Raw genomic sequence first — 17,211 nt, 5'->3', positions numbered from 1 at the left:
TCTTTGAGGTAAGGACTAAATTCTTAAAAGTGATTCATACGACCTTCGGCTTCAACTTTAAAATCAGCATTCTTAATACTTTGATGATGATCTAGGTCGTAACGCCGTGTCGACTTGTTGGCAGATACCGACGTTTCGGAGAAACATACTTTCTCTATGTTCAGCCCTGAAGAGAATAAATACATCAACGAGATAAGTCTTCACTGTATTTCTTTTGCGTCATGCCATGAGAGCATAGGATGGAGATAAATGATCAGCTCCTAGCGGTGATAAACCCTTTTTTGTAGAGCCTGTGGCCTAATCGAGGTTTAAAAATCCTAATTATTCTTGAGATTTCAGGATCTCACGGCGACGAATATGAGGACGAATGTGTTTTGGGTTGTGTAGTCTGATGATTGCTCTGAAGATGGAGGCAGTAGGAATTTCTGAAACGTCGATGAATCACACCACAGGTGAAACATTCAAGAATATATTCCCCCGTACGTTCATAGACTATTAGGGTATTGCGAACGAAACTTTGCTGCGTGGTAGTTACCTTACAAATGCCCGCATCCGGTTCGTGTGTACTGGTTCTACATTACGGCCGTCTCCACTAACACAGGGCACAATAACGCATTAGAGGGTGCATGATAACTAAACGCAGCTAGTTCTGCCATCTAACGGCCGAATATGGAACCTGGAGTTGTGACGTGACGCAGGAAGAGACGGAGAGAGGGGAAAGAGAGACAAAGTATTCCCTCTTTGTTCCACTCACGTGTTTCTGCCTAACTTTTCTCTGACGGAACACCTGAGAAAGAGGTGGGAGGAGAGGGACACAGGAGGTGTAAAGGCAAATTATGCAAAACTGTTGTTGCTGTGGGATATGGCTTCTTCTCTAAGGACCTGATCTAACTGCTATCATTTGTAAACCTGTGATATGGTATCCTCCAACCCTTGAGGGAGAGAGTACACAGATGTGAGCTTCAACATTACAGTAATTACTGCAATGGGTTATTACGTGATAGTGGCACGACGTGCAAGTATACATGTTCTATACCAACGATAAGCTTAGTCATATTTGCGTTACATTTTACCTATTTCTCAAAATTTCAAATAATCATGTTTATTGCCTTATTATGGTTGGTGTAATCGACCTTATAATAAACATGTGCCAAGAAGGAGATAAGTAAGAAACAGACAGCGTTGTTAACGACAGATAACGTTTGTCATCTGAGAGACTCAGCTAAACGTCACATCAGTCAGTAAAATCCGTCTGCATCAGAGGTGACTTACCTTCATATAGCAGAGTCCTTGAGAATCTAACAGTGCACTCAACCAAACTACCCATCTTTTACGTAACCCCAACGTTCATAACCGTGTTTACAAAAGCCCGCCACCGGTTCCTATCCTGAACCAGATGGATCCAGGCCACAACTTCCAATACCATTTACCTCAATATACAGTTTAATCTACGTCTAGGTCTTCCAAGTGAACTTTTTCCTTCACGCTTTCGAAACCAAAATTCTGTACCCACGCCATGAATACGTGTGGTGGAGTGGAGGTATAGCTCCACGTATTCTTAACCTCAGCACTAGATGGAGGTGAGTGGTCAGCTTCTGTCTTCTGGGATGTTGCACAGTATAGCACTAACATCGCCCTGATGACGGAGGCAGCAAGCGCTTCCGAAACATCGGTAAAATTCTACCAGACCAGAAGACAGTCAATACCGCGTGTTGTTTCATTAAAAACGCGCGTTTAATGTATGAAAATGTTATTACAACACTTTTCCACTGCATCGATGCTTATTAGTTTCAAAGAAAGTTAATTGTAGATGTACAATGTAGACGGCATCATATCACATGACAAAATTACTTAGTCATAAATTAATTTAAGTGTAACTCAAATACATTATGAGTTATAAATCACATGTCTGAATGACCCTTCTAAAATAAAAAAAGTACGTATAAGTTATACGCCATCTCAATGACGACAAGCAATGTAAAAGAAGGGAAAACGAGCGCGTGCTATTTCAATAACCGTTTCAGAACACACGACCGAAGACTCCTCCCCTCCACACATACGTTCTGAAGACACGTATGATAAAAACCCTCGTTTGGAACATCATCTTCCTTTTCATTTCACACACAACGCGTAAGATTAGCCATGCCTCTAGCATTAAACCCATCCTTTTAAATAAAAAATGCTTACAAGGTAGGGCTTAAGTCTCGTGCCTGTTAATGTGTTTGTGAAGTGCGTGATGCCGAGAACAAGGGATAAGTAAAACTGAACAAGTTCTGGACCAAGAAGTTCACTCAAAGCATAGAAATAAATGCGCATCTAGGCAAGCAACAAATTCACAGTCGCGGTTTTGACAAATCTATATAATACGTACGTAGAATAGTTTGAAATAGGTCTGTACCAATAAGTGATTTACATAACTCAATGACGTAGATGAATCTAATATTAAAAGGGGTTTTAGATTTAAAAGTGTGGAACGTATAAGGCTAATTTACTAATTGTTATGAAGACGGTGATGAAACCTCGTGTTTTATAAAAATCGAGTTAGTTCTTGAATATCTGAGCGACAATCAGCTTCTCAGAAAGGATTCAGCTGCATGGAGTTATTGTTAATGTAATGTTAAAACTTAAAATGTGTGAGAATTAAAGATGTAGACTTAAATTATATCTTTCACCTTACAGATGTTTGGTACAGTCACAAACACACGTCAGTGTCATTTTTAAGAACGTTGGCTCTACTGCTATTAATTTCTGTTAATTTCTACAGAAGATGTTAAAAACGAGAAACGTGGTACTTACAAACAAACTACTTACAGGATCTGCGTCAACCCACTGAACAACAAATTTCGTCTAAATAATATTTAAGAATTAAGTCCGTACCGCGAAGAAAACACAACACTTAACCATTAAAAAGATCAAGTTGTTAATCCTGTTTAAGGAAATCATAGCTTTCTATTCTACGAATTAACATGAAAAATACAATCTCTGTTAAAAAATGGTACGTACAGTTGAGACTTGGTTTTAAATAATTAACATACGTCGTTTATTGTTAAGGCATTAATTTTCGTTATTATACAATTTGTAGAAGAAATATATTCTACTTTACGCTACTATTTAATAATTCTCAATATAATGAACATAACTTAGCAGTCTTAATCTGTGGCAAGGCCGCGTGAGGTAGAGATGTGATGACTTGTCTCAGGTAGAGATTGACTACATTTCTGACGTTCACATACTTTGATGGTAATTTCAAGTAAGCCACACGCATGTTTCTAATTAAAACAATTATGATTTTAATACTGTTACATTCACAGTAGAATTAGTAGCAAAATATATTCGGCATAAAATTTAGGGGGGGGGGGGGGTTGACTAAAAATCATTGTTAGGCGGAAAGATTTCTGCTTCTTATTCGAAAAAAGTGGGTTCGAAACCCGGTTATCCTGAGTGATATTTTTTATAACCTTTCTTAGCTTTTCAGAGGAAAATTTACTTTATTTCACATCCGTTCAAATTAATCATTCACTGTCACCCGAACATTCCTCGTTTCACAATCTACGTAGCTGATGAAACGTCGTGAAATAATCAATAATATGCCTCGAAAGGAACACACCAAAGGTCTGCCAGCAAAAGAGAGTGATTTCTTCTGCAAAATTAATCATCACATTTCTCGGTTTCCCCAAACATTCGTCATTCATTATTTTTCAGACAGGGGAGAACAGTGTAGCGTCAGATGTGGCATGCAGACGAGTTTACGTAGCCCTGGTCCAGACGGTAGGTCAGACAGGAGCAAGCACGCACGTCCATACAAACACAAGCCTTAAATACGGTAGCCACGTGAAAGGGTTAACCACTCCATCACCTAGCATCACACCTCATCCCAATTTAAAGGAATTAAACAAAAAATTGTGGCTGTTAAAGAAAGACAGCTACAAGGTTCTAGGTGGGGTCTTCGTAAGTTAAACATTTAAACTTCACGTCCCACATTTACCTACAGAACTTTGTGCTACAGGAAAATATTGGAAACTGCTCCACAAAATACATCCTTTACGAAAAAAAAATTAATCCCTGCAGTATGTATCCCGAAATGTCGGTGTATTTCTAACAGATACAAGGCGAAACATCCCATAAGATATTCATCTTAAAAAATTATATTGTCTCCACGAGCCTCATTCCTACATCAGAAGAAAAACTTTCAGCTGGTCAAACAATCCCTTCTTTTACGTGGAGCCAACAGCCCCCCCATTGGTTCCTGCTGCCAGCCAGATTAATCCACTCAACACCTCATGTACAAAGTCCTTTCTGTCGCCTATAATTTGGTCTCCAAAGTGGAATTCTACCTTCACATTTTACGTTGAAATGATTTTCTCAAAACTCGCGTCTCACATATTCTAATACACATCTTTAAATGCTAAAGTTATACTCATGTTACATCTGACGACAAATACAATTCTACAAATTAAAAGCCGAAGATCTACACCTAAATTTCTGACAAAGAAGAGTCCAATGAATTAAATAATTCCACATAACACATCGCAGGATGACAGCAGAAGTATAATAACGGAGATAAACTATTCAAATATATTTTGTTTTAACATTTCTCTGCTACGTCATGAAATATATCTACGCGGCCGTAAGAGGGTCACAGATCTCGGTATCCAGCTCGTGGTTCAGAAAGAGATAGCTGACATCAAGAACCTCTCACAGCGCCACCAGCATATGTAAATAATTTGTACCATTTTTAAAATTCTAGTTATATTATTTTTTCCACAAGAAAGATTAATGTTTAACAGAGAATTTATTCGAATGGTCACAATTTCATTACACGCACCAGTGGAAATTGTAACACGTGCAAAATCACCGATAAGACGACTTAAATATGTTTATGTAATAAAAAGAACACGGTTCTGCTGTGGACATGGTTCGAATTACAGAATAAATTCGTGGTTAATAACCAAAATACAAGGAACAAATAAACATAACAGTTAATACGTGTAATTAGAAATAGAGCCATAATTACATTCTAAGGAAGAAAGAATGAGAATCTTCTTCAAAAGTTAACAAAACTTAAGAATGAAATTACTTTACATTGTCTTATAATGTTACAATGTCTACAGAACACAAGAGCGTTGTTCAACCGTGCATTAACAACACAAGTCAACAAGACAACTGGTTTGAAAACCATTCTGTTCAGCAAGAAGGAAAAGTGTGACACTATTCTACTATAAAAATTTATGATTTGTCGTCGTCGTCATAAAATTTGTAGCCAAACAATTACGTCATCAAACAATATCTGAGGACCTACTTAACATTTTGTAAAATGTTAGTCTTGTTTGCGGTGAGGGGTTTGTAACCCTCAACCAAAATTCAAAATTGGAGTACCACCCTTTGTCAGTTGTCCGACCTTTTTACATATGTTCGCGTAAGTTTATTGATGAAGCGAAATGTAATGAACTTTTAAGAAAATACAAGGATAATTTCGATCCACATCAGTACTTCCTATTTATTTTAAGATGTATTTTAATATTATCCTCCCATCTATGCCTAGGTCTCTCCCGAGCTGTTTGTTCCGTTCAGATTTTCCGACTTAAATCTTGCATCTTCTGTTCTTTTAAGCACGCTAAGGTGTGGGAAGAAATTATGATTTAATATGTATTTCAGAAGTTAAAGTCTTTTAATTTATAGATAATTTAAAACTATCATGCAATGCTCCTACTGTTATCCTATGTGAGACTACATTTACTGAATACTTGATGAAAGTCTTAGCAAGTTCATGCGAAAATCAAAGTGGGCTTAACTCTCAGATTTTGGATAGGAGTCGCTAAGTGATGGATAGGATGGAGAAATATTTCATCGGTCTGTCTCTAGGAATTTTCTTACAGCGTTCTAACATTTTTAGGCAGGTATAAAAAAGACTTGGAAAGTCGGTGTTCTTGAAGCTGTGTCGCTAATTGGGAACCACTTACCAAAATAAATGGATATGTCCAGTGCGTCTGTCAACTTAACAAAGGAAATATTTCACTTTTTAACAAAAACTGGTGTCATATTTCTTCGTTCATTCGCGCTTGAGTGAGCGAAGTTAGCTCTCCATTCAGCTTAAACGGAAATATGGACTAATTATTCAAGAATGAAATCGATTGTCCCACATCTGCATTAACAGAAATTCTTGCAAAATATAAAACAAGAACACTTTTAAAAAAATTACAAATAAACTTTCCTTTAGTCCTATAACCACTGTTATTTTCATTTTCATTTCGTTCTGAAACTGCAATCAAATTCCAAACAATGACTAAATTTTACTTCGCATTTTGAGTAAGATCATAACGGTATCAACCAAAAGTTATCAAAAAGTATGCGTTATGCATTTAAGAATATTCTATATTTACTTTAAGAATGTAATTTGTGGTTTAAGTAACACTACCACCCTCAGGTTACATAATAAATTACTATTATTAATTTATGATATAATTTCATTCGTTGTAAACATTCATAAAATGTGCGAGCTAATAATATACGTAGGTCTACGTAACCTTATTTTAAAAAGAACATTGTTCATTGATTGTTGAAGCAGGTGGAAGTCATTGTTATTTTTATTTATTTATTTGTAGTGTTCTGTCTGACGACAGGTCCATATGAACAGGATCCTTCCATCCTTTTCTCGGACTGGGACCTGTTCATATATGTTCTTGGCAGATGATCCAGAAGTGGTTTGCCATTGCCTTCTTCTGTGTGTGAATGGAGTAATTGTTGGGATGCCACGGAGGAAAACTCCGTGTTGCCTAGACCACGGCCTTGCCCAACACAAGTTATAAATTCGGGCACCGCCGAGAATCGAACCCGAGACCCCAGGATTACAAGGCCAGCGTTCTAACCGCTAGACCACCGTGTAAGGTCATTGTTATTATAGGGCTCTAAATGGTTAATATTGTAATAATATCATGTTTGCAAATGCGAACGATACAAGTTTACAAATGTTTGCAAGAACCTTCTCAAAAAAGGAATATAACTTTGGACAAAGCATATAATGATTTTACGGTTAACGATTTCCATATAATCTGAGATATCGAAATGTAGAACTTATTTTAAATGCACTTTTCATAATATGCAGCTCAAGGACACTACTTATCTAGCTCATGGACTTTTAACCTGTAACACGATGTATATAAGATATAATAAAAAAGTAACAGAGATAATAAAATTAAATCCATTGATCATAATCCTTCTAGACACGTTGACAGATGCCAAATTAGTCAAGAGATTCCTAACTTATTTTTTTTACCGAGACGTTCCTTACATTATTCATGTCATAACATGAGAAAATTTCTATAAATGCGTCTCTTTTTCTGTGGGAATGTTATAATACAAAGCAACCCACTTTTTATATTTTGGTTTACTTTCCTTGTACACGGTTCAAACACAAAGCACACGAGCAAAACACTGAATTCCACTAGCCATTTTTACAGTCCACCAAAAAGACATCATAATGAAGTGTGATTTGTAAAATACGTGGGTCAGTTTCGTTCAGAGAAGGAGTGACCATGACTTCTACTGGACATCAGCTACCCATTTCACACATTAAGTCTTCTGGTTGGACGGCTAACCACTACATGAAGGCGACACAAAACATACAAGACCGCTAGATCATGAAAAGGTCTGAAAAGGGGTTAGAAGTACCAAGTTAATGTTCTCTGCTAGTCTCAAAGAGACAGGTATGTTTGTACAGAAGACATAAGTAAGGGGTCATACATGCTTATTGTAGTACAGAATTATTAAGAGGGGTGGCAGTGTGGAGAGGAATTTTTGCCGGCCAACTGACTTGCCTTTTGTATATCATTATTTTCATGGGGTTAAAATGTTCACGTCAGGAACTCTGACATTAAGGAGGTGACTTTATGGTACGGAGAGGGGGACAGATTACAGGGCCCGTAGGCCTACGATATTCGACAAGTAATGTCCTGTACAGGGCCGTCAGTTATTCTACGCAAACCGGAAATACCGAATTATTACATTGTACAAGAACATCAGTTATACCTTCATCCCTCCCCCCGCGAACGTTATCATGGCGTGGTTTATTGTAACATCAGTTGAGAAGTAATCACGCAAATGAAAATGTTTAATGGAAGCTGTTAAATGCTGACAGATTTTTAAAGTTTCCAATCTGCAGACTTATTTATAAATATCACGAAGTTCATAAATTCCTTATAATGTAGTCAAGGTTATAAATTTCGGCCGATTTGGTTAGATATTAGTCTCTGCAACATTTCACGACGCACTTTCAATGACAAAGAGAAAATACAATTTGTCACAATAAAATATCGTGTTAAATTTCTGGAAAAAAAAAAACTTAATATTTTTCTGTGATGTGATAACAGCTGTAGTTTCCCAGAATTTATTTAGTGATAACTATTTAGGTTTATTTTAAGAAAGAAAAATTTCCGGCGGAATTATCAAAATAATTCGTAAGATATGAACCATCTGTAAACATAAGCTGGACCTCGTAACTACTTAAAAGAAAACTTGATTAACTGATGTGTTATTTAAGGGCTCAAGAAATCTGAATATAATTTGACGTTCTAGAAGCAAATTATTGATCTATTTCGAATATAAATATTTTCCGTCTTGAAGAAGATCTATAAGGGGCGAAATTAATTTGTGTGACACTCTACACAGTTCAGACCCTGCACTAATACACCTTCAGATACCGGTCCAAAAAATCAGAAGCACAAAATTTTTTCGAAGTTCATGTTTTTTAATCGGTCAAACATTTTTCTTTTGTAATCATCTATTCTTCCATGTACTTTCTACATAATTATTTTAATTCCTTACAAACATCTCTCATTTTAATTTTTGTCTATTCTTCGACACTTCTAAAATTTCCGTTACCGTTGCCTGAATTTTAAAAGCATTTTATTTTACTTATTAAAACACTTGTAATCCACATAAACCAGAAGAATAATTTTCAACTTTTAATATTTTCCTATCCGTTGTTTTAATGTTATGTTTGTCTTCCCACATATTCCTTAAAACTGACATATTCAGTAATGTAATTAGCCATTTCTCACTAAGTTAACTTTCAAAACTGCTCTACAGTCAATTTTAAAATAAATAATTTAAAGTGGGGGTGGATATTTTCGTTTCAGAGTCACTAATTTCTGTTCATACTTTTATGTTAAAGACATCGTTAAATTCCAAACTTTAACCTTCTACGCTTAAACAAGCTATATCGAGCTATGTTAAAGTCACATAACTAATTGGTTATGCACACACATAAATTTTTTATTTAAATATAGGTTTGACCAAAATGTAACAAAAGGGTCTTTTTCGACATGTGGGCCTCTAAATCTTAATTACCTTTATCTCGATACAACATACAAAATGCGTGAAATATCTTCTTTACTTACTGCAATTTTAAAGCCATCGTATTTAAACTGAGGTACCCATGGATACTGTTCAATACCGGATGTTTAAATATTCTGTCCATTGGCACAAAACAATATTCAGAATCTGCTTGTTAATTCCTTCCCGTTCCAATTCCTACATGAATTGTTTGTGTTGCAGATGTCATATAAATCATATGTCCACCCCTAATATAATATCCAAAGTCCGCCACGGTTCGCCGTACGAGCGCAATGTTCATGCGATGTAAAAAAATTAAAATTAATTTCTGACGGTGTCGACTCTAGTAGCGAGACGCTTATGGTGGGGTTTGACGGAGTATATTTTTGGCTGTAATCTGGAGTCTGGATTCAAGCGATCGTCGATTTTGTATTGGTGGTTTGTTAATGTTCTGGCTTCAGCCCCAATGAAAATATTTTCAAACTAAATTCATTTTTTTAAGAAATAATAAATTGTATAAATTCTCTATTTTCAAACGCTATTTGTAAATATAAAGCTTCAATAAATTGTATTACAACACTAAATTGGCACATTCCCGTTGACATTGACGGGCCGCATTACACTAGTTCAGGGAATAATGGGGAAGGGTTTATGCACCCTACCAGGTACCCAGATCGCCTACAAATTACACGAAAATCACGTTGATGTGTACATATAACACGTTCCATATACTCAGTATGCGAGTACTGGAACTAAGTGAGAAAATTACCCACAATTCTCTCGACCGAAGATCTGTAAAAAAAAAAAAAAAAAAAAAATAGCGACCTAATTTGCGGATTTACACATGTTAATAAATAAGTGACGTATGTCTCAAACACTAAATACACGTATAACAGGATTTAGGTTTAAGATGATAATCATGTTACCCCTTGGTAAACTTTAAGGTTCTCACGACAGCAAGTCTGAAGATGGCGTCTTCTGGGATGTTACTCCATGTCGTCTGGTAGAAGTTTACCGACGTTTCGGAAGTACTTGCTGCCTTCATCATCAGGCCGCAACAACCCAAGAAGGCAGCCATCTTTATTTTACTTGTTATAATCACGATTTCAACACAAGTACACTCAGTTAAAGCAATAACTGATACCGATTTCTTTGCATCATATAATAGCCTAATTTAATCTACATTAAACTAAAGAAACCAATATGATTATAAAAAAAAATATTTAATTATACAGAATAACTTTTTCTTTTATATAAATCCTGGGAGTTTACTCTTGAAAAGGTTGTACTTTGTAAAATATTTTAAATAAATTTCATCAAATTTATTTGAGATCAGAACTCAGCAGATCATAAAATTGTTAGTGCCAATTCTGCTACGTAAGTTGCGAAACCATGTTCATATCTGTCTATGAACCAGGAAGAATCTTAGCGCTTTCATGCACAGAGCTGCAGTCAGGAGTCAGTAAGAGACCTGACTCTCGGGCTAATGGCGAGATCGAGTGACTGCTGACCGTAAAAGATGACCGCTGAGCTACCCACACATCTAAACCGACCCCACGACACAGACGTGTGACCTGACAAATTCACTATTGTTCTTTACGCTTAGCTCTTTGAAGCCTTAGTGGTAACTGTATGTACCACATGCTTTATCAATCAATAATTCTGAGTGTGCCCACAAAATATCTTTATCTGTCACTGTAAACAGCGATTACTTCCATTAAGAGGATTGTCAGTGACATCATCAAACTTCAGAGAGAAACTTACAAATTTAAAACATTTATCACTTCCGTAATTGTTCTAAAATAATGTTTTCTATATCAAATAAATATAAAAATTTGTTAGCTTTCCTACAGTTTCATTCATGCCATTAGTAGAATTAATACGCCCCTGCAAACTTTGTATCATATTTTTTATCTTCTGTGATCTATATAGGACTACAGAATTATTTCTTCAAAAACTTATTTGTCCTTATTTTCCATAGCATCGAAACGAACATTACTGTCGAGTGGTTAAGCATTATTGCTAAGTCTTGGGTTGAAATCTGAGTTCAGAGACAGGTTATTCTGACATATGTTCTTCGTGGTTTTCCTCAGTACATCTACACAAATTTAGTGATAATAACTGAAATCAGGCTACGACCGTTTCCTTTAGCACCCCTTTCAGTTCACTATTCACTGTCGTCTTATCATCTGACGGGAATAAAAGCATCGTTAAATACGCCACGAATATTTAACAACTGTATTTGCGCTCACATTGGAAACTACATAAAACATTCGCCCTGATGATGGACGCAGCAAAGACCTCTGAAATGACGGTAATATTTTACAAGACTACACCTCGCAACAACCTAGAAGACAGCCATCTTCAATTACACACAATTTTTAGGTGCAATATTAGTTTTATTTCACGACAAAATGCAATTTAAAATCGGGCACAGACCTATTAATGTTTTATATTATTCAAAATCTTGACCTCGGACTTCTATTCTTTTGTTTAAATTTATGTTTTAGGGGTCCGCGCGGTCTGAGGTGTGGGCCTTGTGCCGCTTGGTCGCTTGGACCGTGGGTTCGAATCCCACTCAAGCCATGGATGTTGTGATGTGCTGCCCTGTGTACAGGTAGAGGCCTTGCGACGGGCCGATCCCTCGTCCAAGGAGTCCTACCGAATGTCTATAGATCAAGCCAACGAAAAGTTGGGACCCGCAGTGCTCAGGCACTTGAAGAACGGGTCATTCCCAGTATCCAGTATCCCAGTTATGTTTTGTGTTCAGTAATTTTAGAAATTAACCGTATATACGGGCCTACATGCACTATAACGTGGTCGTAAATTACATTTATACATATTCTGTGCGCATTATGTACACTGTTCATGTTTTAACCAGAAGGCGGAAATGCTGCACTCATATCGTGCTAAGTAGAAAACCGTCAAAGCATTTCCTCCTCGTCTAAAACTTTTTATCACAAAGACATTACATCTAGAGTAAAAAAACCCTTAAGATCGTTAAAATGATGACAAATCTTCGCGTTCTAAAACAAACCAGGATATTTTTATAGTTTCTTACAAAAAAATGTTTCCACGTATTGGGATCAATTTAAAATTACAGATCACTTCAAAAGACTTCTTTGTGCGTTCAAGGTTCCTCAGTGAGTTCATTCAAACTCATCTTCGTGTGAGTTTCTATTCCAGGTTTAATTCACAATCTTCTGTTATAGACCGAAAGTTCAAAAAAAAAAAACATCGATATAATTAATTTAAATTTCTTCGATGCTGTTTCATAATGTAAAGAAACATGGACAACGTAGAAACATTACCGGCAAACGATTTGAAGTCATTCAAGATTATCACAAACATGTATTGGACCGTAACATTATAATTTATAAAGAATTATAGGCCTGGCCGAAATCCTTTAAAATTTTTATTAAAATTTAATTAAAAGTCAGAACGTATTTAGAAATGTTACTAAATGAAACACAATTATTTCCTATAGAAACCAAACAGGAACCGGAAAATAGATTCAAATAGAGTTACATAAAATTAATTACTACACATTTTAATTAACAAAATTGTAAATATCATAGAAACAGGGCGTGGCCTGTTGATTATAACACCGGTAAATACTTTTTATACACAAGGTTTATCCAATAAACGACGCAAGCTTTCTTTTGACTTCTACTCTACTCCTTTTACAGCTTCCAGCACATTGCATAATCATATATTATGAGTTTTATCTATAACACAGTACCTGGCTTTCATCCGACACACACAACCAGCGTCTGCATATTTTGAGATGAGAAACTGCCTTACAGAAAACGAACACAGAACGCAACGCGTTTCTTTTTTGTCTCCTTTACTAAACAGAGATCACATAATGACACCAAGGGACCCACATTTGTACAAAAACCAGTTATACAAATAGTTTGTCTCCCTTTACAGTCAATTAGTAAATGGTATGCACTTTGTCGGTAAAGAATGCCGCATTCTTTATAAATAAGTTAAAAATGAAAATGAAATCATCACACAGTCATTTGAAACTTGCCTCGGATGCCACCACAACGGCAAAAAAAAAAACGTGATTTTATTCAATGCTTGAATATTGAAATAAGAGCTTTTGTGTTTAAACCTTCCACATATCACATTACGCAATTCACACCAGTTTTCCTATATTTCAATTTTAGGACGTTTAATTTTAGAATTCTATTAAGAATATCACACCTCGCGTAATGAACCCGTATTTATAACTGTTTCATAAATATCTTCTTCACAGAACAGCTTACGAAATGCAATATAAATTACAGAAAGAAACATACAACATTAATTATAGGAATTTACTTAATTTTTACATTATTTTCATAAATTCTCTCTTCAAGGCACGTTTTTTTACCACGTCACATGTTAATAATTAATTCGCGAGAACGCCTAACTGCCACATTTGAATACACACACATGCCTCTTCCTTTCTTAAATCACGGACGACCCTTGACAGCCCTTAAGGCACAACGGACAAGCGCCAGAAGTGTTGTCTATGACGCAGGGGTAAGGCACGCGTCTACAGAAGAAAGCTGTACGTTATTCGGTGCGCGGTAACATTCATCGCAAACGCCATGTGCGGTCGGTAGAAAAGACCGGCAAACGGGCATTCGCTTGCCGCCAGAATCTCACCTCCCCCGCGTAGCGCCTTCATGAACCAACGAGAAGTTAAAACTACAAAACCCAACTCTATCCACAGCCCTGTTACTCAATCGTAACATTTTGTTCCAAATAATAATAATTTTGCTTAGGCTCATTTGACTCAAAAATAGATCTAAGAAAATTTCTGAAGTGAACAATGATTTCTCTAGACTTACTTCGAAGTCGAAAGCACCACTATTTAAACACACTGAATACACCAGAAGAAACTAGTATCTTCCCTCCAACATAACCAGACACAGAACGAAATTCATTTCTCTGCGAATCAGGTAATTAAACAAATCTAACGCGGAAATATACGACAAAAACATTAAGAATTTTTTTCCCCGTAATGACAGAGGTAATGTAATTCCTAAAACTAGCATCAGGTCTCTAGAAAAATTCATGCTTCTGCAAAAACGCAGTAGTAGCGAAATTTTATCTCTATTTGTCCGCGAAAATCACTAAACTTTATTCATAACGGATTATTATCGAACAATTTCGATTAGGAAAGACGGAAGAACAAATTTATATATAAAAAAAAACACAGCCTATTGAAATTTTACAAGAAATGTTCATACGTGTCAGTACCGGCGATCGGCCTCAACACAGTAATCGCTTCTCACTTTATCGGGTTCTATCTCCAAACTACATTCAAAACCACGACGAAAATCCATTCTCTTCCTCGGCGCACATAATCAACACAAGACTTGGAAGTTATCATAAGGAAGCAACAACCAAACAACGAATGAGGACAGTAAGAAAGATGAAAAACTTCCGGTCTACGTCTTATCCTTTCCACCCCCCTGACATCCAACCGCGTCACCCTGGAAGACAGTAAGAAACTCCGTTAGGTATTCATTAATTAAAAAACGTTCATCACGTGATGGTGTCTACGTCATCACCCACCACCCACTCCCAACCCCCTTTACCCCCTCTGTTCTTTTCCCTCTTTTTCTTCGTCTTTTCTAATTCTTATTCTTCATACGAAAACCCTCTTTCCCTCACGCCTTTTTTTCTCTCGTCTCAACCCCCCCTTTCTATACCCAAACCACCCCCTTATAGTACTCAACGCGCACGCTGTAGCCACGACGACAAAAGGGGAAAATTAAAAATTAATCAACATTTCCGTCAACCCCGCCCCCTCGCGTTAGACTTAACTGTGTTTCTTTTCGACAGGAACAGAGGAGGGACACTGATTAAGAACATTCCTTGTAGCCTACCTTGAGCGATCCGAACTGCTGGCATCTTAATCCGCATCTTGGAAATGTTTTGAGGGGGGGTGTGTGTGTATATTTCGGACGTTCCACTTTTTACGATATCGACATTTGAAACATTTTCCTTTTCTTCCGTCGTTGATACAATCAGCACTACACAACGACCAGGAATAGATTCTCCATTCAAATGTTCTTCTGTTCACAGCGGACTTGTTTTGAGTTAAAAAAAATGTTACTTTATAGCTATCGTACGTTTGCTGCTCTCCGAGAGTTTTGGTTTGAAACACATTTTTCCTGATTCCCCTTCAAGGGGCGTTTAACACCACACTCACTAACAAACACTGTGTAACAGTTGCAAAATATGATGCTGATTGAGTTTCAATATATTAATTCACTGTCAAAAACTTGTCCAGGCTTTCTACACAGCCTTCTCGACACAATTCTCTCCATTTTGTCGATAATCTCAGTTTAATTTAAAAACATTTACACAAGTTCACGTCACATTTCAAAAAGTTCTCAGTCTGCAGATCATTGTTTCCATTAGCATAAACATTTATTTCCCATCTGCGTATTTTTAGAACTACCGCTGATGAGGGGTGTACAGTGAATCGCATATGATTATTTACCGCACGTTCGAAAGCAATGTCATCACATCAAACAGCACGAGAAAATAAGAGTCGACTGATCGACGTCACTTCATTCGATCCTGAGACCACGTATGCGTCTTTCCTAATTAACGACGCCATAATACTTGCGAAAGGCGAGGTCGTACCTGGAGATTGGCATACGAATGACTGTCCACAGGCAGATATGTATTTGTATGTGTGTGGTCGCCGGAATTGGCTCTATCCAACCCTGCCCTCTTCTCTCTTGGCACTCTGGGCCTCAACTGAAGGCCCCTCCACCGATCACCGACGGTCTGTGTCCGTCCTGTCGGAGGCTCGCGAGAACTTGTCTCCCGTCTCTGTCTATGAATCGGCCGTCTCTTTCTCCAGATGTAGCCCCTGGCACGCCACTACCAGCTTCACTGCCTATCTCTCTCTAGTCCGGACCACGACACGAGGAAGAAAGAGATGAAAGTATTGGTCCAAGCTCTGTGCTCTCAGTCTGAAACATCACTGGGTACACTTCGGGTGCCTTCGGGTACTCTCGGGGCCAGACCGCAAGTAGCCAGAGAGCTCTGGCCTCATGTATGTGTTACAAACCTCCCCTCCATTTTCATTCCTATCTTTGGAGGGGGTTACTGGAGATGAGAGGGGGATGCTGGGCAAGAGGGGACCCAGAGGGGTGGCGACGTCGTATGGCTGGTGACGGCGACGTCGTCGTCGGTGGTGGTGAACGGTTCGGCCGCTGGGCGGCGTGCATATGTAGCAGGGGCGCGTCTACGTGCTGGAAGCTGCCCCTGGAGGGTGGATGGCTGGCTTCTCTGATAACGATGTGACGACACTGAGTTCCAACCTGCCTCCAGACTTTTACTGATGTTATCTCAAAATCAGTTCATTTGTAATTCAGTTCTGTAATAACTAGGTCAGCAAACTAAAGTCAAATCAGTCAGCTTTTGCTATTCGCGAATTACATTCCTCATTTATTCATGACAAAACTCCTATTTTTAACCTCCCCTCATCCTGTAAAGTGACTGGCTAGGAGTTAGTAACAGGGATAATTACTTTTTCTTGTCTACGCGACGTCAGTGCAGGTGGGAAGGTTCAAGGATCCTCGCGTCCCATGGGTACCGGAGGGGACTCTGTTCCAGGGATACAACGACCATTCACTTCCACATAGTACCGAAGTCAACTCAGACCCCGGGACTCCATCGGCCCTGCGATGTTTCCTTCTTAATGAGGCTAAGTTAGGACAGAGCCTGCACATCTAAGAGAAACATATAACTAACTAAATCCGCCGAGTCCTTGAAAAAATTTTGCAGTCAAATCAGCTGGTCAATAAATTTCCTGTTTTCAACGGAACGCTAGTTTTCATTACCGTGTTCACAAAAGCACAT

The 17,211-nt window shown here is 37.7% G+C and overlaps 1 protein-coding gene across 1 annotated transcript in view; it reads right to left on the bottom strand.

Moving 5' to 3' along the window:
* The window catches only part of Cph (BCL11 transcription factor chronophage), a 115,272-nt gene extending 99,004 nt beyond the window's left edge, over nucleotides 1–16,268 (bottom strand). The window contains exon 1 of the mRNA XM_022086826.2: nucleotides 15,219–16,268. Within this exon, the coding sequence (XP_021942518.2) occupies nucleotides 15,219–15,255 (37 nt within the window). The 5' untranslated portion in view covers nucleotides 15,256–16,268. The remainder of the gene's footprint in view (nucleotides 1–15,218) is intronic.
* Between the last annotated feature and the right edge of the window lie 943 nt (nucleotides 16,269–17,211).

The sequence above is a fragment of the Zootermopsis nevadensis genome, unplaced genomic scaffold (assembly GCF_977971745.1).
Source record: "Zootermopsis nevadensis isolate Lab colony 2312 unplaced genomic scaffold, Znev_1.0 Znev_ptg000032l, whole genome shotgun sequence".
Classification (NCBI taxonomy): Eukaryota; Metazoa; Arthropoda; class Insecta; order Blattodea; family Termopsidae; genus Zootermopsis; species Zootermopsis nevadensis.
Note: the sequence above shows the minus strand (reverse complement) of the source record. Positions and strands in the feature narration are given on the sequence as shown.